Here is a 25,244-nt window from a genome sequence, read left to right as displayed (position 1 = left end):
CAGCATTTACCCCACATCATTTGCTTACTTAAATCCAAGTAGGGACCTTTTTTTGGCCAGGGAGTGTATATCGATTGAGCTCTTATAAACTTTTATTTATGTCTGGCTCTCTAGTACTTTTATAAATGCCTGGTTAGGTGTCGGGTCTATACGTTTGTGTTAAATAAGACTGGACTCCCCCTCCCTCTGTAGGGTGATTTTACTCAGTTCACGTCAGGCAGTAAATCTCTAGGCTGGTTTCTGAGGTAAAGTCCTGAGAGATTCACATGACTGAAAAGGAAAAGACAACAAAACAAAGTTCACTCAGCCTCCCTGGAGTCTCTCACCTGTTCAGAGGACGCAGACTAAACCTGGGTTTCACCTTTTATGACAGTGTACCAGCTTTAGGTACGATTTAAAACAGTTTATCGTCGAATAAAACCGCTAATATAGCTCAAACTATGAGCACAAGCCAGCTCGAGTTCATGGATATCAGCTAAAGACTGGGAATCGACATGAATTATGTTTATTTACAACCCCTTTTCGGGCAAGCCCCGCCTCCTGTAGTAGGATTGGTTAGTTACTCACAAACGCGCTGGTGTTCTACGCTTTGATTGGTTACTAGTCAACACAGGGCACCTAAACAGGGCACTAGTAGCCAATCCCTGCGCAGGAAACACGGCGCTACTCGGCAACACCCGCGAAAGGGGCGGGGCTTGTGTGAATACGGGTGGGAAGGGGAGATCCTGTTCTCTGTTCAGAAGCAGGATATGTCGGTTTACTGAAAGTTACTGAACAGGAGATTTGTTATCGTTTTCAGTGTAAACCCTCTGTTTCTGTACACAGTTAAGTTTAAACGGTTCAGAGAACATCTCACCTAACAGTTAGCCATGTTGTTAGTGAGCAGCTAACGTTTACTGGACATTGGTCTTACTAGATTCATTACTAAGGGAGAGACACTTTAACTGAAGATCCACAATGGAATCAGGTAGGTTAACTAAGCATTTTAGAAATGTATTTTCTGTTTTTAAAGTGGTACGAACATGTTTGGGCACCCCTGATAATTTTCATGATTTTCCTTTATAAATAATTGTTTTTTCGGATCAGTAATTTTAGTTAAATATATCATATAACAGAAGAACAGAGTGATAATTGAGAAGTGAAATGAAGTTTATAGGATTTACAGAAAGTGTGCAATAATTCTTTAAACAAAATTAGACAGTTGCATACATTTGGGCAGCCTTGTCTTTTTATTAATTTAAATACATTTAAATAATTATTGTAACACCAAATTTGTTTGGGAAGCTCATTGACCCTTGACCTATATACACATGTGAATCCAATTATGAGAAAGGGTTAAAGTGGCCAACTGCAGGTTTTTCTCCTTTCTGTATCTTTTCTGAAAAGTGGCAACCACAACTCTCAAAAGACCTGAAAACAAAGATTGTTCAACATCATGGTTTAGGGCAAGAATACAAAAAGCTATCTCAGAGATTTCAGCTGTCAGTTTCCACTGTGAGGTACATAGTGAGGAAATGGAAGAACCGCAGACACTGTTCTAGTTAAGGCCTGAAGTGGCAGACCAAGAAAAATATCAGCTAAGCAGAGGAGAAGGATGGTGAGAACAGTCAAAGTCAACGCACAGAATAGCTACAGAGACCTACATCATCATCTTGCTGCAGATGGTGTCACTGTGCATCTTTACACTATTCAGTGCGTTTTGCACAAGGAGAGGCTGTGTGGGAGAGTAATGCAGAAGAAGCCTTTTCTGAGCACACGCCACAAACAGAGTCGCTTGAGGTATGCTAAAGCACATTATTCCAGCATCATGTTGGAATAAGGTTCTGTGGACTGATAAATTTAAATGTATGGATACTTCAACAAGACACTGAACACTGATCAAAATCTACTAAAGCAGTCATGCAGAGGAACAACTACAACGTTCTGGAATGATCATCTCAGTTCCCAGACCTGAATATTAAAAAAAATCTTTGGTGTGAATTAAAGCGGACTGTTCATGCTCAGAAACCATCAAACCTGTCTGAACTGGAGATGTTTTGTAAAGAAGAATGGTCCAAAATAATTTGTCCAAATGTATGCCTTTGTTGATTTTGTTAAAATAATTATTGCACACTTTCTGTAAATCCTATTAACTTTGTTTCACTTATCAAATATCACTTGTGTTTGTCTGCTATATGATATATTTAACTGAAATTGCTGATCAGAACAACCAATGATTTATAAAGGAAAATCATGAAAATTATCAGAGGTGTCAAAACTTTTTCATACCACTGTATTTGAAATGAGTCTATTGGAAATAAAAACTCACTGACTAAAAAGACAATATTCTTGGCTTCAAGTGAAAAAAATCTATCAAAATCAATACACTAATGCAACAAAATTAACATGAAATTTTATTTGGATATATTAAAGCATGCAGTATGATATGGTGTACCCCTCTAATTGAGATTTTCACCAGATTGTAACAAAAGTCAATCATCCAACATGTCATCCTAATAATAATAATGCACTCTATACATCCAGCGTTGAAGTAAAATTAATGATACTGCACAGATATAAACAAACATTTATAAAATAAAGAAGTAAAATGTCATTCAAGCACCACACTTGGAAGTACTAAAGTATTCAGCAATTTTTTACTTAGTCTTTTATTCTCATTACATCTGAGTACAGGTACTCAGTGTAACGAAAGTACGTTCCTCCAGAACCATGGTGCAATATGGAAAAATAACACTACAACAAATACAGTAAATACAACAGACGAGACAGGACAGTGCAGTACCGATACGGTACTATAAACAAATGTGCTAGTGAGGATAAGGAAATAAGTATTAGTATTGCAAGTAGTTTATTCCAAAATATAGTACTCAAGCACTGAAAATAAAAGTAGAATATTGAGTTGTTTTTAAAGAAAGCTGATTGAAAGGTTAAATATCATACTGCAGGCAGGCAGCAGAGCGGAAGACTTTTCTGTCTAATATTATAATTTTTTATGTATGTCATCATCACACCTATAAAGTTTTATTTGATTCCAGCTGCTCTTTTCTGCTGTGTGTTTTTTGTCAATAAGTTTATATTAAAACCTCATGCATACATGGCTCCTTTTTGCATAATCAAATCTCCCAAAAGTTGTCATTTTCTTAACATTTCTTCTGTAATCAAGGACATTATTGCTGTGGTGTCTGCCTTTCTTTGCTGCAGTAAAAGCCTATACTATTGTGTGAATCGTTTGCATTAAATGTTAAACAGTGGTTTATTTTGTGTTGTGTTTAAACCCTGACCACTAAATATACCACTAGATTATTTTTCTACAATTTGATTGAAACACTCTGAATATATTGCCTTTCTTAGAGTAACCTTACAGCTATATAGTGTAAGCCATGTATACTGTATTCCTCATGTAGAAGTACAGTTTGCCAAATGCCATGTCTCCTGTATTTTCCTAAAAGCAGAACAACAGAAAGCACGAGATGGTCCTCAGAAAAGGTCACCTTTGGATTTGATTATGAATCAGATCCGGAGAAAGACCTCCTTCACAGAACGGAAGAAGCCAACGATGGGTCGCCTTTTTCGCCCATCTGTGAGCAGTGACAAGAATAGTGATATCCCTGAGACCAAGGAATCAGAGAGCAGTGAGGGGAAAGACAGTGCAGGACCTGGAACAGGTACTCTCTCAGTGTTCAATATTTAATTTAATTTAGTTGAAATTAAAATTAATTACTCACCAATATTCCATTTAATGTACTGCATTTTTCAGAATAAAATGTATATTTACATTTATGAGGAATAAAATAAGTTTTGTTTATTAGAAAAGATTAACTATGAATCCTATGAATAATTAACTATAAATTATGAATATTTTTATATAGTTTTCCTTAAAAAAGGAAATTTAGTAGGGCCAAATTGATTTTTCAGCTTATCTAATCTTTGGCAGTGTAAATCAGAATGTTTTTTATTTTGATTCAAGTTATTTTTGCAGGTGGTTTCAAACCAGATTAAAATTCAAGTCCCGCAACTTATTCACACAGCGAAACACATGAGATTTGTCTATAAATTCATTTTTTAGACTGATTATATTAATGTCTGCATGGTTACTGTGACAACCAGTGTGAATATGGTAGCAAATGTGACTAGAGTCTGACCATACAAATTAGATTTGACAGCTTATGCTTTAGTCTAAAAATCTAATTTGAAAAATAAATCTAATCTCATATTTGCATATAATAATTTTGTCAGGCAGTGTCATACTATTAAAGAGATCTTTACACACATGATAATTGCGTTATCATAATTAAAACTTCCAAACAATCATTGCGGTTAATTAAGATTATGAATTTTGAAATTCAAGCAAATCAAATTTATTAGATTAATCAAGGCTGTGCTAAACTACTCCACTGTGTTTCTCAGAGAGCAGCGATGCAGACTCTGAGATCGGCTCAGTGGTGGGATGGGGACGAGTGAAGCAGTTTGTCCAGAAGCTTGGTAAGACGCCAGACACCCAGAGCTTGAGCCTTACTCACTGTGACCTGACAGCCACTGATGTGGTGGAGCTTGGTAAGAGCAAAGACCCTCCTCTGAGTCCACACGCTTTCATTTCATGGCACAGTGAACAGCCGTATGTCTTTCTGCCCGGCCTTATTCGATGGTTTGACCCTCCCCCAGGAACCTTGCTGCCATTCCTGGCTCAGCTGGAGGTGATGGATCTCTCCTGGAATGACCTGCTGGGAGGCTCTCTGAAGGCACTGACGGTTCACCTGCAGCACGTAAGCAAACTGAAGGTGCTGAAAGTCAGCAGCTGCAGGCTCACAGCTCATGACCTTATCGCATTAGGTAAGAAAAATATGTGAAATGTGATAAATAAATAAATAAATATATTATATATGCTGTTCATTTAAATAAATCAACAGTTTTTGGATTAAATTAATAAGAAAAAGGGTTTCTAATTATTGTTATAAAATAATAATGTCAATAGTTTACCGTTGTTTTTTATTTCAATATAATATTTTATTTCTTTATTTAGTAGTTTCATCTTTTCTTCTTAATGCTCTTTTTAAAGTGTTTCTTGAAATTTTGTTTTCTTTTTCCTAAAATATTCAGTGCGAAATTTCATGTATGAAAGATTCTGATATAAATAAATAAGAAAATGTTTTATTTTAATAGATTTTTTAAACATTAGAACCAATTAGTACCATGAGCGGTAAAAGCAGCCACATAAATTATAGCAGCCACAAAAAATATATTATGTTTACTGTTTGTTTGTATTCGCAGCATAATGAAGACATTGCAGTGTTGCCAAAATCCACTTAATTTTAAATTTTTTCTGATAAATTTCAATAAATATTGTTCTGCTGTATTTAACATTTTATCTTTATGGATGTTGGTATACAACAGGGGAGGGTCTGTACTGTATTCCGTTACTCGAAATGCTGGATTTGTCCTGGAACGCAGGAGTAGGGGGAGGAAATCTCCACTGCCTAGCCAACCATCTCCCCTCTGCCAGCTCTCTGAGGGAGCTCCACCTGGTCGACTGTCAGCTCTCTGAGGCAGATGCCGTGACACTTGGTGAGCACAGACCTATACTCTGCCCAAGTGGTACATTAAACATTTATAACAGAATAAATACACTCCTGCTGAACCTGTATCTGATGCTTCATTGTTAAATGGAAACAGAAACCCTGAATTGACACTGTAAAATGAGTGGTGTGATATTAGTGGGTGGTACCGATATACAGTAAATGTTACAGTACTGTACAGTACAGGACTACTTGGGAACTACATCCAAATGTGTTATTTAATAAATTATTGTTTAGTTTTGTACATTAATTTAATATTAGTATAAATCACAATATATTTATTTCAATAACAGTGATATGACTTCATGAAAAGCTGCATTACATTATTTTTTTTTCGGGAATAGATAGAAATTCGTAGGTACAGACATTTGTGGGTCTTATTTTTATCAACTGGAATTAAGAAATACACTATATTGCCAAAAGTACTGGCTTACCCATCCAAAACACTTTTGTGGCCACGGGTGTATAAAATCGAGGAGCTAGTCATGCAGACTGCTTCTACAAACATTAGTGAAAGAATGGGTCACTTTCAGGAGCTCTGTGAATTCCAGTGTGGTACAGTGATAAGATGCAGCACCTCTGCAACAAGTCCAGTTGTGAAATTTCCCCAGTAGTAAATATTCCACAGCCAACTCTCAGTAATATTATAACAAAGTGGAAGCGACTGGGAGCGAAACCAATTCACTTTGTAAATGTTAAATGATTAGATGCTGAGGCACATAGTATGCATATGTTGCCAACTTTCTGCATAGCTAGTCGCTACAGACCTCTATCTAATCTTCATGTAGCTTCAGATTAGCTCAGAATTAGTAGCAGGAGATGGGATACTATTTATTTATTTATTATTATTATTATTATTTTTTTTTATTTCTAATTTTTCCCATTTACACAGCCAATTACCCAACCCACTCATTAGGACTCTCTCTATCACTAGTGATGCCCCAACACACCAAGAGAGTTAAGACTAACACATGCCTCCTCCGATACATGTGAAGTCAGCCACCGCTTCTTTTCGAGCTGCTGCTGATGCAGCAGCGTGCTTGGAGGAAGCGCAGCGACACGGCTCCGGTACATCAGCTCACAGACACCCTGTGCTGCTGACATCACCATAGAAGTGATGTGGGGAGAGATCGTCATCTACCCACCCGGAGGGAGCAGGGCCAATTTTGCTCCCTCTGAGCGCCGGCTGCTGATGGCAAAGCTGCATGAGCGGGGGTTCGAACCTGCGACCTCCCACTCATAGTGGCAGCGCTTTTGGCCTTATAGTGTACAGTGTGATGTAAATGACATCCATATTGTACAGCCTTATTGCTGTTGTATTTAAAACTTTATATTTACCTCAATACATGAAAGTAACAGTGTGTTTAATTCCAGTTACTGTTATCATTGCAAGGAAACATGAACTGCCATGAATTTTTTTTTGCACCTATCTGTTATTTTAAACACTGGTTTCAGACTTCAACCTAGCATAAAACCTGATAATCCATAAAATAAACTTTTATGTATTAATTAAGAAAATATATCCAGCTTATAAGAAAATAAGAATAAATCTTGCCTGCATTCTTGTGTGCTTTGTATTTCTTTGCATTTTTTGTTATTTTAAATTACTAAGCACAGTTCTGGTTAATATATCATAATTCATTAATTAAGATGTGAATCTGTCATGTGATTGGTAGGTGAAGCTCTGCCACTGTTGCCTTGTTTGGAGCTCTTGGACCTGTCCGGCAACAAGCCGATGAAGGAGGGGTTACAGATTGTTGTCTCTGCTCTGAGCTATACTCCACAGCTGAAGACCCTGAAACTGAGCACATGTGGACTGAATAAGATGAGCCTTATAATGCTAGGTATAATAATGCTTTTTATAAAGGGTTTGAAATACAGTATGAATGAAAACGTGAGAAACTGTGGATTAGCATGAACATATTTAGAGCTATTTCAGTTTCATTTATTTTAGCGATTTGAGAGTACACAACACTTAATAGCAATCATTAGACACTTTTAATTATTGAAGATGAAAACACAATAGAGCCTTATAGCTTATTTCCATTGCGGTTCTTTTTGCAGCATGTTCATTATTAGTGCAGCCATAAGAATAATAAAAAAAAAATAGTAAAAAAAAAAAAAGTAAAAAACAAAAAAACAAAACAAAAAACGCCAAAACATGAATATGAAAATTGCCAAAATAAGGTGACAGATGTGGAGTGTCTGCGAGGTTTGGACTGAACAAGAACAACACTGTATTGTCCTTCCTTTGCTTTACATTTAAACCACATATAAACATATTTTAGGTTGAACAATATAATGGTTTACACAGTGTATAAGCGGCCTTAAGAGTCATTTTCACATTCTGGTTGAAGTCAAAGCCCCTTAGTGATGAGAACATGGTCTAAAAGTGGTCTTATTAATAATGTGGTCTTGTTGCTCACCAACAGGAGAGAAGCTGAAGCTACTGCCAGGTCTGGAGCATCTTGACCTGTCCTGTAATAAGGAATCCGGAGGTGGTTTCAGCACAATGACTGCAAGCTTGACACTCCTCACACACCTGAAATGCTTAGACATGCATTTGTGTTGTCTAACAGAGGAAGACATACTGGCACTGGGTAAGACAAAGAGCTCTTTGCTGTAATTGATCATTCTTTATCCCTTAAACAGTAGGTTTATTATTGTGCTATTAATGTTACTACTGAGTGGTATTTAGTATCCCAAACACAGATGTACAGCAATATTATGTTGTGTTTTTACCCTAAAACAACCGCTTCAAAATAACTTTTAAGCTCCACTGGCTGTAATCAGTAGCAAAGCATCTATATTGTTGCTAGTCCAGGTCAACTACCTGCTAATTGCACTCTATAAATCTGGTAAAATTTTTCACTTTTTGTAACAGCAGTGGTGGACGTGGTCAGTTTTAATGATAGGGGCAAAAAATAAAAAAGGGCACCTACTGCAAAACATGAGGCCTCGCCAGAGTGCAAAAAACAGAATGGAAGAAGTCCAGCCATAAATTGGTACTTATTGAGATACAATATAATTGTATTGTATTGTATTGTATAATGGAACTAACTACCTTCTTTTACCAGATCAGGAGAATCTCTCGCTATCTTTAAGAAACTCCTGAAGACAGAGCTCTTCAAAGAGTACTTACTCTCTTAACACCTCTAACACACTAACTACTTCTAACCTCATTTCCTTCTTCCCCTCCTTCACTCCTCTATCCCATTATTTCCCTTCGACCTCCTTTAAGCCCTATCTAAAGATGTTTTACCTTTAAACTTCTTTTACCTTGTACTTGACCATTATAAGTCGCTTTGGACAAAAGCGTCTGCCAAATGTAATGTAATAATTGTAATTAGTTGAACACAATCATAATTTATTGAAAAAAAGAGGCAACCAAAAAGGCCCTTAGTCACTTTTTTCCATAAGAACTGGACCACGTCGAGAACCCTGGAGAGCCTCTTTTTTGTTTTTTACTTCAGCAACCTCTTTCAAATACATTAGCCCTGGCCCCCCTCACCCCCTGAGTCCACCAGTGATCGACAGTTTTGTATCTCTCAGCTTTTTTTAGAATTGCACTTCCTTTAGAGGTGACTCTAAAGCATAAATTTCACTTTCCTACTGTAGGAGAAATAATACAGAATGTTCTTAAGATTTTAAAGCTGTTGAAAAACAAAAAATGCTACAAAATGTTGCTTTAACAGGTTAATTAAAGTCCTGTATTTTTGAATTGTTGTGTTTTTGCAGTCCAAGCCATTCCTTCTCTCAGTGAGCTCACAGAGCTGGATTTGTCTTCCAACAAAAGTATTGGGTGCATGCTGCAGTTTCTTCTGCCTGCTCTACCTCTCTCAAAGATGAAGAAGCTTCATTTGAATAACTGTGGGCTGAGCCTTGACACGTGCTGGGCTTTAGGTATGAAGTTAATAGAAGCTGAAAGAGTGGTGTTGTATACAGTTGTATCCAAGAGTTAAAATATATAAAGAAGTGTTGCTTATTTTGGCTGAATACGTGTGTGTAAATGGATTCCCTTGCATCCCAGCCACCACTATGCAGTCCCTCGCACAGCTGGAGAGTCTAAACCTGTCATGGAACAAAAGTGTCGGGGAAATTCTGCAGCAGCTGCTGGAGCCTCTGCAGACTGGCTGTAAACTGCAGGAGCTGAGGCTGAGTAGCTGTGACTTAACCACTGAGGGCATGCTTCATATAGGTACATGTGCTGGTTAGGGTGGATGATGCATCACGATGTTCTGGTTTACAAATCGATAAAATCTATCAGTGATCTTGGCTTTAAAAACTAATGTAGAACTAATAGTACTAATTTTGACAATGTGTTTAATTTATAATAATAATAAACCATGTGGAAATTGGTAAAGAAGAAATCATTTATTTTCACTGACATGCCAAAAGTCATGGCACAGCAGAAATGTAATCTGATTTTCTTCTGAGTTTCAGAAGGACTGATTGTGAGTGCTAGATAGATGGAACATTCCATTTCTGAAGTTATGTGGGCATATAAAAACCCACAGTGATATATACATATGTATTGGGAGTACAGCATTACAACTCACAGTAAACAGTACAAGGGGTAGTAATGATGGGTTGGTGTCTTGCTTCAGTTAGTTAAAGATAAATATCTGTATAGAATTAAAAGTTAGTTTTTATTGGTAAAACAATTATATATTACTAACATTATATTTCTCATTAAATTGTTTATTACAATTACAAAAATGATCAGCTAATTGATACTAGGCATACTGCTGTTGGTTTGACTCTCAGCATTAGCTGTTTTTATAGAGGTATACATGTTAGCAGTATCCATAATATACTCAGAAATGTGTCCTGTGATGTAATTTATCACTATAATGTTTGTGATGCCGTTATTTTCCACACCTATTTTATATTTTACCAATGTAATGTGATTTTAGAGTTTTTTTCCATCATTCATTTTTACAGAATCTGCCTGCAAGCGAGGAGCTCTGTCTCAGCTGAAGCTTTTGGACCTCTCTTATAATGGCAGTGTGGGTGATTGTGGCTGGGTTTCGTTCTATAGCGGAGCTGCTGGTCTGAAGGAGCTGCAGGAGTTGGACGTTAGCCTGCGGCCCTCCGCCTCCCTCTCTGCGTCCCCCTGGCTACCTGCCTTGCTGGACGCTCTGCCCCAGCTGCCCTCCATTCGCCGTCTGGCCCTGCAGCGCTGGGCCTTCAGCTCTGGGGAGAGAGAGAAGCTGGATAAAGCCCTGAGCAAGAGGAATGTTGTCTTGGAGTGTGATAAAGTAGCTGCAACCGAAGCAAAGGTGGCAGCTTAAAGAGACAGTAGGCTTCACCAGACCAGACTGGAGCTGATCACTTTACAAAGCGTGCACATGAATGGATGATAAAGATAAAGATGATTTTAACACTTTTAACATATTTAATGTCACAGTTTTAATTTTTCATTATTTTCACGTATCACATTTGAATGCCTTCTGTTTTTCACATACTTTTTTTTATAATGAAGACCATTTGTTCTTTTCTATTGTACTTTGATGTTTCGCTTGGTTGCTCTTTTCAAGTCTGTAGATGTAGCCGTGGATATAACGTAAACTCCAGAATTATTTGCAACCTCTTTACAAAAATAAGTAAAAACAAGTATGTGCTAAAATGATTCAAGTGCTACACAAATATAATTTGAGAAATTCTATCAACAAAAAATCACAACAGTATTGATTTATATATAATAATATATAATACTTTTCCTTTTAAAACCTAAAAATATTTGCACCTAAGAACTAAAAAAAGTATTTCTATTTTCAAGTTAAAAAATTTGTCATGTATAAGAGGTTATACACATGTAAAAAATGCCTTTGTAATTCACCAACATCAGTGAAATGAAGAAGCAGGTATGGTGTTAAATGAGGCAGACATTGTCTGGTTCTGCAGAGATTAGGTTTGTAAAATAATTATATCTGCACTTTTATAAATATATAAAGTGCAGATTCTGTAATTCAGCCAAAAATATTAAAATCTACTGTGTATCATCATAAACTGACTCTTAGCGTATGCAAAAATAAAGCCACTAAACAAAATCTGTGGTTTATCGATTTGATCTTACATATTTGAAATTGTACTGAAATTGTACTATTGTTGTTATTACAAAAACGTGTCTGCTTGTTTGCATGTTTTCCTAAGATAATAGCATTTTTACACAGGATAATGACATGCAGGAAGGCATTACACTGCATTTATTCATAAACAAATCAAGTTTGCTGGGTTTTTGGTTTAGCTTGTTTTTTTTTTTTTATTCAACCACACAAATATTGAAATTCAGTTATTATATAGATAGATGTTGTATATATTTATTTAGTTCCACTCAGTTAATATAACTAATGATAGATCTCAAATGATTAAAAACTTCAATTCAATTCACATATTTTATTCACCTTACATATTACTTTATTGATTTGTTAACGCTGCAAATGCCTTGGTATAATATGGGATGATACCAATGCAAGATTGTGAAGCTCATCAGGGCTGCAGCTCCAGGCATTGTGACGTGTTTAGGGCCAGTGCTGCATTACTGGCAGGGTCTCCGTCCTGGCTGTAGCTTGGTGTCCAGTAGTAATGCCTCCGCAGACCATGGAACACTTCAGCCAAATAAAAATGACCGTCCACTTCGTAGGGAAACACATCAGTATGCTCCTTCAACAATCGCCCACTGGCAATAAGCTGGGAGAACGCCTGGTTGGACATGAGCAAAAGGCACATTATCACTATATTTTTTTTTTACGTTACATAAGCATTTGATGGACCCTCTTGTGGATTGTAGACGTGCTGTCATCTTACCACACACAATGGTTCCTCAAGTCTATTCCCCCAAATGTAAATGTGTGTCAGCTGTGGATTGGAAACCATAGCTTTGGTGAGGGACACCAGTCCAGTGGTGGCAATGTTGTTACTTGTAATGGAGAGCCTGTCAGAGACAGATAAAGAGGATAACAGTTAATAGTGTTTAGGTTGCAGGTACACTGTATGTCAACTTTTAATCTCTATTCGGACAAAAAAGCAGGAAACCCCTACGCTCTTAGTTTGCAGTGCGGCTGCATAATGGCTTTACTTAGATACACGGCACCATCGTCTTCAATCCGATTGGAGGATAGATCCAAAATTTCCAAGGTGTTGTTTTTTTTCAGGACTCCTGCCAAGCACTTTGCTCCATCCCTTGAAATTCTGTTACTACAGAAAAAAATAATATTAAACATTTTACTTGATATTTTTGGTTACATGAAGAATCTTTAATTAAATTATATTTTGTACTCATAAATATGAATATGTTTAGAAAAAATGTTTTTGGTGGTGGTACTGCTTCGAAGAACCCTTTCTGAAGCCTTTGGTGGTCCAACCTAGGAGAGATGTTTTCTCTTGCTAATCAACTGAAGAACTGAAGAGAGGAGAGGTAGGACTAGCTTGTCAAAAGCTGTGCTGTTTCATGTATTATGTGTTCATGTCTTTACTTAAAGTATCATTGTAAAGGGCAGTACTGTGAAGATACATGGTGGTATCAATGTGTTTGTAAAACTCTGCTGTTTTGGTGCAAAATCCCAGTACTCATTGTTAGCTTGATGCTACCTTAAGCACTGTAATACTAATTTTATATGACCCACGGCTGTTTAACATTGTTGTTGAAAGCAAGAGGAAGTTGAGATTGGCTACTTATTCGCTAGGAAAATTAAGCTGTTTTGCCTTAAATGGTCCTGAAGCAACATTTTGGAGCTAGCACACTCTCGTGTTAGCATTATGCTACCCAGTACACACCTTTATAAAAACTGTTTTGCTATTTTCTAACATTTAATTAAATTAAAAAGTATTGGGGCGCCGAGTGGACCAGCGGTCTAAACCGCAGGTTCGAACCCCCGCTCATGCAGCTTTGCCATCAGCTGCCGGTACTTAGAGGGAGCAAAATTGGCTCTGCTCCCTCCGGGTGGGTAGATGCCGCTCTCTCCCCATCACACTTAAGGTGGTGTCGGGCGGCACGAGGCGTCTGTGAGCGGATGAATCAGAACCTGGCCGCTGTGCTTTCCTCCGAGCGCGCTAGCTGCTCAGGCAATGATTCGTCAGCAGCAGGTTGAAAAAAGGGATGATTGACTTCACACGTGTCGGAGGAGGCGTGTGCTCGTCCGCATCCTCCAAGGGTCACGAGCGTCACCGGTGATGGGGTCGCACAAAGGGGTGGGACAATTGGATATCCAAATTGGGAGAAAAATGGGGAAAAATCAGAAATAAAATTATATATATATATAAAAATATATTTTTAAAACTGAAAATGAACGTAATGGACCTGGTAACAAAAACTGTAGTGTACAAGGCGACAAAATGTAGACTTTTTTTGCTATTTTTTTATTAGGGCTACTTTTTTGCAAGCGGAATTAAGCTAAAAGGCTCTGCAGCAATTTTATGGAGCCACTTGCACCATTAAAGAATTACTAGGGGTTTGTCATACACAGCTTTTATTCTATAATTATATTCTATATCAGGTTTTATACCACTCATGATTTATTACAAAGAAAAAAATGCGAGAAAACAAAATTATTATTTGCCTGTGGTATCCCATGTACCACAATATCACGTAATATGAACCACATGTAAACAAGGACTCATTGTAAACAACACTCATTGTTGAAATGCCAGAAACACCTGTATGACAAATGCTATGCAGCTGATGGCGGTGCAGAAAATCTAGGCTTGCCTAGTCTTGTTTTTAATAGTGTACACGCTTAAAAAACAAAGGTGCAGCAAGGGGTTTATTGAGTGATCCCATAAAACATCCGGTTTTGTTTCCAGAAAGAAACTAATTAGTAATATATATCAGGTTACAATGCATAATGCAGTTGGCTTTTTAGTCATAGTTCTGTAAAAAGTATTTTTTTATTTTTTAAAAGAGATTGCAGCAGCTTTTGTGGGACTTTGCTCCACTTAGATGTTTCTGTGAGTAGACACTGTTCTAAAAAGAACCATTAACTTTGCTAGAATACTCCTTTGTTATAATTATTCAACAGCTTTTTGAGCTTTTTGTGGACTGGGTGACTGCCAGGACCTGTGACCTGACAGCTGAGGACATGCTCTACTTGCATTTGGATATGTGGACAATATGGCAAAAATAAACTAACATTATACCTGAAGATGTGGGTTTGTGTGGAGACAATAAACCTTCAAAAAGTTTTAAATAAGCCTTAAAATAACAATAGAAAAATAACAATTCAACTGAAATCTGCTTTGGGGCCATAAAAAAACGCTATAAGATACATCTTTGTAAAAGATAAATTTAAAGGTACAGTTGGGTGCCCAAAGTAGTGGCTCTTCTTTAACAGCGCCACTATTTTTTTAAGAATTGTAATAAAAACCCTCTGTCACATATCTGGATATTGACCGTACTATAACTGTAATGTTATTTTTGTAATTACCAGCGGAGATCCAGGTACCGCAGGGTGCAGTTTATCATCAGTGCTTCACACAGTCTCTCAACACCAGAATCTGTCATGCCATGCTTCCCCATGTGAAGCTCCCTCAAAGTCTGATTAACTGCCAACATCCGAGCCATATGGATTGTAGTCTCCTCCTGTCAGATCCACCAAATCTGCATTCAGCTACTTTACGCACAAGCATACAAAACTCAGAGTATGTCAGTGTAACCCTGATATGTTCATACCTGCAGGCTGAAGAGAAGGGGTCGGCTGATGTTGATGGAACGAATGTTCCTGTTATTGTTAAGGACAATGGCAAATGCAATCAAACTCTGTGTGCCCTGCAAAATCCAAAAGAATCGTTTCAAAGACATTGAGTTGATGAAGCCATTCACATGTACAATATGATAACTAGAGTACGCATGATTACAGGAGATGCCTCACTGCAGATTCTGTAGTGTTTACTTCAGTGCTGAATTACCAGATCACAGTCGGACACGTCCAGATCTTCTAACGAGGTGTTGATTTGCAACATGCTGGCAAAGTGCTTCGCACCTTTGTTCCCAATCTTATTGCCAGTCATTCTCAGTCTCTTCAACGTTGCATTTTGCTGTTGGAAGATGACAATATCATAATTATTACAAAATAATTGATATTACTGGTCAGACATGTATGCATATTTATACGTATCATTATGGAAATAAATGTGATTTTGGGCTTTTACTGATTTTTTTAATTAAAAGATGTATGTCTAACATACTGTGCAAATGTTTAAGACACCTGTGAAAACGACAATTTTAAAGCTCCATTAAAACTCCAAATGTTTTTTTAACTCAGTATAAGTTAGTATTAAAATAAATGCAAATAACATTAATACAAAAAGGAAAATCTCCAAAGATGTATATTATTACTTATAGTTACCATCCCCTCAACACCTTGTTGGGTAAATCAATGCTTAATGTTGTTAAATCAGGTGAACTGAAATTGAAATTAAACACATTCTTAGGCTGGCTGGAGCATCCAGAAGAAATCTGGAATCAAACTTTGTTTTCCAAACTAGCCTAAGAACTGAAACTGTTTTGAGAGCAAAAGGAGGTCCTACGTATTATCAATATTGCATGGAACTTTACTGCTCACATATTCAAACAAATGCCAAACCACCAAACCAAAACTATGCATAAATAATAATAATTTGCAGGAGAATTCAATAAAATAGCCACGCTGTAGTATTATTGAAGATTAATGATGTTTTACACTTACATGCAAACTCTTAGCGAGTCTTTCTGCACCCTGAACCTCAATATCGTTGCACATCAAATCAAGAGACTCCAGAGCCTCATTCTCCTGTAGAAATAAATACAGCTATGATAGTTTACTCAGGACCCAACCCAGATGAGCAAAAGCAAATATATTAACCAAGTAATCTGGAATACCTGAAGGAGATCTGCCAGATGACCAGCTCCTTCATCTGCAATCCTGTTGTACCTCAGATCTACAGCTGAATACAGTCATGAATAATGAAAATATGTTCAGTGAAAAATATTGGACAAAATCATGAGTCAAACTTTCATGAGTCATTCCATGACAACAGGGCAATGTGAGTAAATAATATTATGCTGTGAAGGGAGACATTTTATCTACACATCTCTGTACAGTGGCTTGCAAAAGCATTCATATCCCTTGAACTTTTACACATTTTGTCACCTTACAACCACAAACTGTATTTGATTGAGATTTTAAGGGATAAACCAACACAAATTGGCACATAACTGTGAAGAAAATGATACATGATTTTTTAAATTTAAATTAAATAAAAATCTGAAAAAAGAAAGCGCAAAACGGTATTTGCAGTTTTATTTTTGGCAGGATTTTCCTCCCATAGATTTTATCTGACCCCTCCCAATAAAGAGGCGTTTTTAACAGTTTGGAAATGTTTTGAGTAGAACTGGTAGCTCTGTTTGATTACTTTAAATTAACACATTTTATATGTTAATAAAAAAGATGAAGTTTAATGAGCCCTGTAGCTCCGTACCTTTCACAGACCCTTCATTACGAAGTGTTTTAGACAGCAGCAGCAGATCTGTATCGCTCAGTCTGTTCACTCCGCTCCGCCGCTCGTTCCCCCTCAGTCTGAGTGAAATACCGCTGAAATTCACCAACACAAACTCAGAGCTCACCCAGGTGCGATCACTTCTTTAACTTTTACACTGAACAACACAGTTAATCCAGCCTGATAACCAACCTGCTGCAGCTGTGCGCCTCTGTCAGCACTCGGGAAACACAGGGGTTTGGATCCAGCTGAAGATCATCACAGACAGACAGGTAGACCCCCTTCAGATCCCCCATAACTAACCCTGCCTTCACCTGCTGCACAGCCAAACAACCGCCCTGTGTCCCTGTTACCATAGAAACAGCGCTACAGCGACCTCTCCTGGCACCGTGTTTTAATTTATTTTTATAGTAAACTTACTAGTTTAACTTTACTATAGTAAAATGTATTTATATTTTGTAGTAAACTTTATGTATTTTTACAGTTAACTTTTTTCCATTTGTTTGTTTTTAAAATAAACTTTTTTATTTATTTATTTTATACACTGCAAAAAAATAAATCTTAGCAAGTGAAATTTTCTAAATTTAAGACAAATGTTATTTTCTTCTCTGATAAGACTTTTTGTCTTACTAAGCATTGTTAGTGTTTTTGCTTATTTTAGGGATAGTTATCTTAATCATTCTTACTTAGAATTTGTACCTTATTTTAAGTAATTTGAACAATCAAGCAGCAATTAAGTTATTCTGATTCTTGTGTCCAAAAACAGTGACTTTCTTGCTTGATTTAGGTGTTAACTCATTTTAAGACTTTTCCATTGCTTTTTGTAAGAAATCTTACTAAGACTGCTTACCCCATTGGCAGATTTTTTTTTTTGCTTAATATACATATATTTGTTTTAATTTGCACATGTTTTCTATTTTTTGTCAATTGTCAATTGCAGTGTAGTTAACCTTTTAAATTAATTTATTTTATAGCAAACGTTTTTATTAATTTATTTTATATAATAAACTTATTAATTTATTTTTTATAGTGAACTTTTTAAAATTGGAATATTTCACATTTTCAAAAGTGTACTATATAATATGACAATTACAAAATTAAAGCAACAAAACACAATATTAATTTCACAGAATAAATGATAAAACAACTGATACCTGTGTTTTCCAAAGCTGCAGTTCTGGCTGAATATTAACCTAGTGACGATACACACTGCACCTTCAACTCAACAGAACAACAAATAGCTGGGTTTCATTACAGTGCAATCACAATTAATGCTGATGTTGAAGTTCATTTTGGAAAACATTTGTAATAACAACGTAATATGGGAAGCACTAGGCACTGCATGCTGTACAACCTGCAATGTGCATGACATACAATTTATTACTAACCTCTAAACATGAAGAACAGTAATAAACCAGACTGTTGATTTTAAAAGCAGTTGAACAGCTTTAAAACCATACAAAATAACAAAATGGTACCCAATTAGCATATCAAATTCAATTTAATATGAATTTACATTTAAGAGGCAGGTCACATGTAACATGTTATGCTGTCCATCCTTTACATTTCAGCACCCTAAAAACAACTAAACAAAATATTTCCAAAAAAAAAAAAAAACAGACTAGAGAGGGGAAAAAAGGTCACAACAAGTGTCTGATAATACATCAGGTTTTTGTTCTCAAAACAAAGCAAATATGAATTAAGTCTATAACTTTTAAGTAGCAATATGTCAATAACAAGTTGCAGGACATTATTAAAACAACACATCTCCTTTTTGCAGTCAGTAGAAGCCTTTACAATTTCCAAGCAACTGTATAAATCATACAAATATAAAACAACACTGCATGTTACAGCTTTTTACACATGATGAGAAATAGCTAGAATATACTAGAATATCTAGTATCTCTTTTAGTACTGAAAAGTTTCAATTAAAAAAACAAACACAACAAAACATAAAAATGAGATCTTTACACTGCAAACTGTGAAAAACATCTGAGCACTGAAGAAAATACATAGGTGGCCCTAAAACTACTGCTCACACCAACAGGGAACATAAGTGATAAAAAATGATTTTTTTCCCTTTTTTTCCAGTGGAGAAAGTTGATTTAGAAATATGGCCTGCTGTTTTAATCAATAGTCTGAACAATAACAATCTGAGCATGCTCCATGTCGGAGGATCCAGGAATTTCATACTGCTCTACAACATAGCTTACTTGCTCTGAGCCTGTTCCATGCTGGATAAGCATTGGTGTTTCTGAATTTTCATCATGTTGGATGATCATCGGCTGACCAGTGCCCTCTGCATGCTGGATGATCATTGGTTGTCCTGAGCCCTCTGCATGCTGGATTATCATTGGTTGTCCTGTGCCCTCTGCATGCTGGATGATCATTGGTTGTCCTGAGCCCTCAGCATGCTGGATGATCATTGGTTGTCCTGAGCCCTCAGCATGCTGGATGATCATTGGTTGTCCTGAGCCTTCTGCATGCTGGATTATCATCGGCTGTCCTGTGCCCTCTGAATGCTGAATGATCATTGGTTGTCCTGTGGCCTCTGAACGTTGAATTATCATTGGGGTTTCAGATGATTCTGCATGTTGAATTATCATTGGTGTCTCTGCAGATTCTGCATGTCGAATAATGACTGAGGCTTCTGAAGATTCTCCATGTTGAATGAACATTGGTGATCCTGAGATCATTTGTGCCTCGCCACCTTCTGCATGTTGGATGATCACTGGTGTCTCTGAGCCATCTGGATGTTGGAAGATCATTGGTGCTCCTGTAGCATCTGCATGTTGGATGATCATTGATGTCTCCGCAGGCATTGTGGCTAGAGCTGAATCTGCTGGAAAACTTGCTTCTGGGGATTCAGCTAAAACGGAGCGCACTCGTGCTATGAGACCTTGATGGTCAATTGGAATGTTAATCGGACACTGTATTGGTTCATTTTTCAATGGTTCAGTGTCTTGCTCTGGAGGGGCTGGAATATAAAAAAACAATGAGAAACAGTATTATACAACTACAAATATTAAATACTTTAGATGTCCTATCAGTGTGCATGAATAAAAAGCACAACGAGTTCAATATTGTAAAAGATAATATGATATTGTGCCATTACTATTAAATACAATAAAATCTTTTGCGGCACTCCATACATACCATTGTGTTTTAAAGCTCTGTGCTTCTTCAGGCTATAAATATCAGAAAGAGTATTTCCACAAATATTGCAGGTCACTCTTCTTGATCCTAAATACATGAAAGAAAAACATACATGAACTAAAATATCTCCTACTGTACATACTAAAAATAAATAAATAAAAAAAAATATTAATTAATAATCTAAATTTTGTTTTTCTCTTTAACATTAATACTACAAATACAATTAGAGTGACTCACCGTTATGGATGTCCATATGCTTTCTAAGTTCCCCAGATGTTAAGCAGGGTTTCCCACAATCCAAACAGATATAAGGTGTCACTCCTAAACAAAAAAGGTGAGACATTGTAACAAATCTATTATCAAACCTTCAAAAATGTCTGTTTCAAACCTTTGCCACTTTTTTCTATACCTGTGTGTTTCCTGGAGTGTGCGATTAGGGAGCTGGAAACAGCGAAGGACATGCCACATGTGTCACAGACGTACGGCTTCTCCCCTGTGTGTCGCCGCTTGTGGTACATCAAAGTGCTCGCCTGGGTGAAACGCTTGCCACAGTCATTACATTCATATGGCTTTTCCCCACTGTGCGTCCTGTTGATGAAATTTAATAATTGAATTAGCAAGAACAAGAACATAACTTAATGTATAAGTGCATTTCTGATGAGCAAATCAAAAACACACCTCATATGGATCTTAAGATTACTGGATGTTGCAAAAGACGCAGGGCAGACGTCACACTTGTGTGGCTTTTCTTCTCCATGATGCATACGACAGTGATAGACTAACTGGCATTTCTGGGCAAAGCATGCAGAACAACTGGTGCAGTGGAATGGCTTCTCTCCTAAACATATGAGAAAATAAACATCAAGTTCAACAACTAAAAAACACTTTAAGCACAGTGTTACTCTCATTTATTTTTTTACTGTATACTGTACTCTAAATGTCTTACTCCTTAACTAAAACTAATAATTAATTACAAAACAAAGGTTTTAAAAACATTTTGCCTAATTAACTAACATACCTGTGTGAATACGTGTATGTGTCTTGAGTTGGTTTCCTTGCCTGAAGCAGCGTCCACAGAGCTGGCATTGATATGGCTTGATACCTTTGTGTATACGCATGTGTCTGCGCAGGCTGCTCATTTCTGAGAACAGGTTCCCACAGATGTTACAAATAGGCCGGTGCTTATTTTGTCCAGTATTATCTTCCTGTTCTCCATCCCATTCCTCTCTGGCTACATCCTCACCTTCCTCTTCGATTACTTCACTGTTGGCTTGGTTCTCCCTCAACTTTCTGCTTAGACTCCTCTTTCTATTGCTTGTCCTTATCTTTGAAGTTGGACTGACATCAGAAGAAGTCTCATTAGGACCATCATCATCATAATCATCATCTTTTGAATTTTCATTATCTGGCGCTTCGGAAGAGGAGGTCTTTGCCTGGCCTCTCTCATCATCTCCCTCAACCTCTTTGGAAATCTCCTCCTCCACACCTCCTTCAGGGTTCACAGATGTTTCTGACGGCAGAGGCTTAACCCGTGGCCTTCCTCGCTTACGTACAGGCCCTTCCTTTTCCTTTTCTTTGTTTGGTGTAAATGTAGAGGCCTCCTCATTTTTGACTGGGCTTACTGTTCCTGGAGGAAGTGGCCTTGTCCGTGGTCGTCCTCTCCCTCGTTTCAGGACCACAGGTTCCTCAGCATTCTCTGCTTCTAACGTTGTCCTGTCTACATCTGTCTCACCAGTCTCTCCTTCATTTGCTTTTACTTCCTCAGTATCACCATCTGGATTGGTAGACTCAAGTGGTTCATCTGTAGTGCCCTCTGCATTGTTTTCATTTGCTACTGTTGTGCTTTCCTCAGTGCTCATAGAGTCTGCCATTTCTGATGGAAACGGCCTTTTCCGTGGACGGCCTCTGGGCCTTCCCGTTCCTCTAGTTACTGTACTCTTCTCTGTGGCTGGACTTTTTACTGTTGCTACAAAATCAGTCCTGTCACAAGACAGCGGCCTTATCCGAGGGCGACCTCTCTGCCCGCCTCTTCCTCGACCTCTTCCTCTCGGTGAAATTGGGCTTTGAGTTTTTTCATCCCTCTCATAAAAATGAGTCTTGGGCTTTCGATTCCTTTTCTGAATGCTCTGTCTGTTTGTGGTTTGTTCACTGGATGACTGCGACCCCTCAGCTGAATCAGTTGCCTCTTGAATGCTGCTGTCCTTATTTCCTTGTTGGTTTTCTAACTGCTCTCTCTTCTCCACCTCCTCAATGGGTTCCAGTGGTTCGTAGTCATCGGGGCTCAGCGGAGAGTGAGGATACACGTCGCTCGCCACCCTCTCAGCACCAGGGCTGCTTGGGACCTCAATCTGAGGCTGAGTACAAAGAACCACCACCTCTTGAATCCCGAGGTAAGATGCTGCTTTTTCAATACTTGGAAGCTCATCCCCACTAAAACATACAGGAAGACAGAATGTGAGAAATTACAGGAATTCTTACAGTATGCACATGTTTGTGTGTTCCCCCCTTTTTTTTGCACACCTAGATTTACCCACTAACTACTTAAAAAACATATCAGAAAACTATATGCAGACAAAGAACATAGACCCAAGTAGAGTCAAAACTAATCTTGATATTCTTTAAATATATGAGCAATTCTCGTTTATAGTTTAAGATTTTTAGTTTTTATGTAACAACTTATTTTTTTATTTTATTTTTGTAAACAGACAGCAACAAAAGTAATGCCAAACTATTGTTTCCTTTACATTGCATTTTAATGTTTTTTTTTCCTCCCAAAAAAGGAAGAAGCCACCTTTAACCTTCCATGCAGCTTTTATATTAACCATGGTGCAAACATAATGTTCTTGTAGGGCTGGAAAGTTAATCGAATAAATGTGATCAATCAAACTACTGTTATAATGCGATTTGAAATAATCAAGATTGTACATATTTACATATAGAAGCTGATATGGAGTGAATCTCAGCTGAAATATATTTGCTTCTGTCAAAAAAAACTGTAAAGAACTCTTTAAAGGTGTAGCAAATTTTCATACTTCCCTTTACTGAAATACAAGGGGGATGTTTGCACCATGTTTATTATAAATGTGCTATGTAAGGGGCTGCTTACTACACTTAATTTATTTTTAATAATAAAAAAAAAATTAAGCAAACAATACCTTGAGCATCACTTAAAAAAATAATCTAAATCGTAACTAATAATTGTTCGTATATTTTAAAAATATATGAAAATAATTAATATATATATATTTTACAATATCATCCAGCCCTACGATCTTGAATTTAAGTAAAGAAAAAGTGTAAATATGACAATCCTTGCTACATAAAATAGTTCTTTCCAGATCTCTAACTATCTGAAATTCACTCTGACAGCTCCTATATGTTAATATGTACAATCTTGATTATTTAATTTTTGAAAATAGTATTACAAAGGTAATTTGATTAATTTAATTAGCCCTAGTCCCAAGACTAGAAAATGTGTGACTTTTGTAAAATGTCCATTAATACCTACCCTTCCAGAGTCAAGCTCCCCGTGTACATATAATCCAGCAGCTTCTCAAACACTGCACAGGTCACCAGTTCTGGGTCCAGGGTTATGGTGGTCTCTCCTTTTCCAACATCAATAGACTGAGTGGAGAAGAAGTCGCTGAAAGCAGCCAGTACATTATAGTGGGCTTCATACTTAGCCTCTCCTATAGTGACGGTGCAGTCACAGAGGAAACCCCGCTCCCGCTGCTTTCTCAGCCGCTCCAGGAGGAACTGGCTGTGGGGGATATGGCTCATCGTGTGGGCTCCGAAAGATCTGCAGATAAATATGAATTAAAATTACCGTTCATTCATTCAGTCATTCATTTAAACTTGTGTTTAGCTTCATATATTATTAACAAATGCATTGTTCAACAGGATTAACCTTCAAAACACGTCGAAATACATGTAGCTATATTAAGATTTCACCATCACGTTAAATATTTTATTACACAAATAACGCAATAGTAACATATATTCAGCTGTGATAATCAGCTCGGTCTCCCAGCAGCAGCAGCAGCGCTGATATTAATAATAAAAGTTCCCGCCTGTTAAAAGTTGCTAGCTAACGATAATGCGAGGCTAACGCGCGGCCCGACACACGAGGCGGCTCGCCGCGGCTTATTTAAATATTTATAATATTTATGATTTTTATAATTTTTAATAAACGCTCTGAATGCTAATAACGCGCCGTTCTCGGGCTCTCCCCGTCGGGAAGTTTGCAAGTTTTTTGACATTCAAAACAAAGGGCTCTTATTTCGAAAATGGCTCAATCCGGTTTCACCGCGAGCCTCGATTCGGATTCCTGCCACCCGCCGCCCCGCAGGACCGAGCTCACCGCGACTCTCGTAAAACACACGGTCGAAATAACCTCAATTACCTCAATAATAACCTTAAATAATAATATCTTACATTAATTCTACAGTAGATTAAAGTCCTTCGCTGTGGTCGGCCATTTTCAGACTCCTCTACGGGACCTGGCAGATGACGAAACATCCGGTTCGAGTCAGTTATAATTTCTTAAAGCATTTCCCGGCGGAGCCTCTAGATGGCGCTGCAGAGACAGACACACACACACACAGGAATTTACACACACATAAACACATAAATATACACACACAGACAAACACGTTAATATACACACATATAAACACACACAAATATACACACTCAGAAACACACATTAACATACACACATAAATATACACACTCAGAAACACATATACACACACAGACAAACTCACACATAAAAACACATATATACACACACCCAGAAACATATAAATATACACACTCAGAAACACATAAATATACACACACAGACAGAAATATACACACTCAGAAACACAAAAATATACACACAAACAGACTCAGAAATATACACACACAGAAATAAACACACAGACAAACACACAGAAAAACTGTGGGCTGGAATTGTGAAAAAGTGATTCAGAGAGCATGCGATTCTCATTTACACACATGGATTGTTCACCACAGAGTCAAGACCTTAACCTCATT

The 25,244-nt window shown here is 37.4% G+C and overlaps 3 protein-coding genes across 6 annotated transcripts; 1 reads left to right on the top strand and 2 right to left on the bottom strand.

Annotated features, from left to right (window-relative positions):
- The first annotated feature begins 709 nt into the window (after window positions 1-709).
- lrrc31 (leucine rich repeat containing 31) lies at window positions 710-11,626 on the top strand. Of its 3 annotated transcripts, none has more exons than XM_007232680.4 (10): window positions 710-967; window positions 3,453-3,665; window positions 4,408-4,554; window positions 4,663-4,830; window positions 5,392-5,562; window positions 7,250-7,417; window positions 8,006-8,173; window positions 9,312-9,476; window positions 9,604-9,771; window positions 10,518-11,626. In XM_007232680.4, exons 1-10 carry the CDS (start codon window positions 958-960, stop codon window positions 10,865-10,867), a joined length of 1,728 nt encoding a protein of 575 aa, XP_007232742.3. In that variant the 5' UTR covers window positions 710-957; the 3' UTR covers window positions 10,868-11,626. The 3 variants fall into 3 exon arrangements, with proteins under 3 accessions (XP_007232742.3, XP_007232741.3, XP_007232743.3); XM_007232679.4 differs by having other exon boundaries at window positions 3,450-3,665; XM_007232681.4 differs by lacking the exons at window positions 9,312-9,476; window positions 9,604-9,771 and having other exon boundaries at window positions 3,450-3,665.
- Window positions 11,627-11,957: 331 nt separating this feature from the next.
- lrrc34 (leucine rich repeat containing 34) lies at window positions 11,958-17,408 on the bottom strand. The gene is made up of 10 exons (XM_007252349.4): window positions 17,241-17,408; window positions 17,031-17,143; window positions 16,432-16,496; window positions 16,259-16,342; window positions 15,480-15,608; window positions 15,244-15,339; window positions 14,999-15,153; window positions 12,618-12,773; window positions 12,384-12,510; window positions 11,958-12,278 (listed from the first exon to the last, which is right to left on the bottom strand). Exons 1-10 carry the CDS (start codon window positions 17,402-17,404, stop codon window positions 12,066-12,068), a joined length of 1,302 nt encoding a protein of 433 aa, XP_007252411.4. The 5' UTR covers window positions 17,405-17,408; the 3' UTR covers window positions 11,958-12,065.
- A 1,122-nt stretch (window positions 17,409-18,530) lies between these two features.
- On the bottom strand, window positions 18,531-24,729 carry mynn (myoneurin). Of its 2 annotated transcripts, none has more exons than XM_007252348.4 (8): window positions 24,639-24,729; window positions 23,713-24,003; window positions 21,223-22,634; window positions 20,883-21,042; window positions 20,614-20,792; window positions 20,442-20,525; window positions 20,205-20,291; window positions 18,531-20,025 (listed from the first exon to the last, which is right to left on the bottom strand). In XM_007252348.4, exons 2-8 carry the CDS (start codon window positions 23,982-23,984, stop codon window positions 19,175-19,177), a joined length of 3,045 nt encoding a protein of 1,014 aa, XP_007252410.3. In that variant the 5' UTR covers window positions 23,985-24,003; window positions 24,639-24,729; the 3' UTR covers window positions 18,531-19,174. The 2 variants fall into 2 exon arrangements, with proteins under 2 accessions (XP_007252410.3, XP_015462128.3); XM_015606642.3 differs by lacking the exon at window positions 24,639-24,729 and adding an exon at window positions 24,112-24,264.
- Window positions 24,730-25,244: the final 515 nt, after the last annotated feature.

Source organism: Astyanax mexicanus, chromosome 1 (genome assembly GCF_023375975.1).
Source record: "Astyanax mexicanus isolate ESR-SI-001 chromosome 1, AstMex3_surface, whole genome shotgun sequence".
Taxonomy (NCBI): Eukaryota; Metazoa; Chordata; class Actinopteri; order Characiformes; family Acestrorhamphidae; genus Astyanax; species Astyanax mexicanus.
Note: the sequence above shows the minus strand (reverse complement) of the source record. Positions and strands in the feature narration are given on the sequence as shown.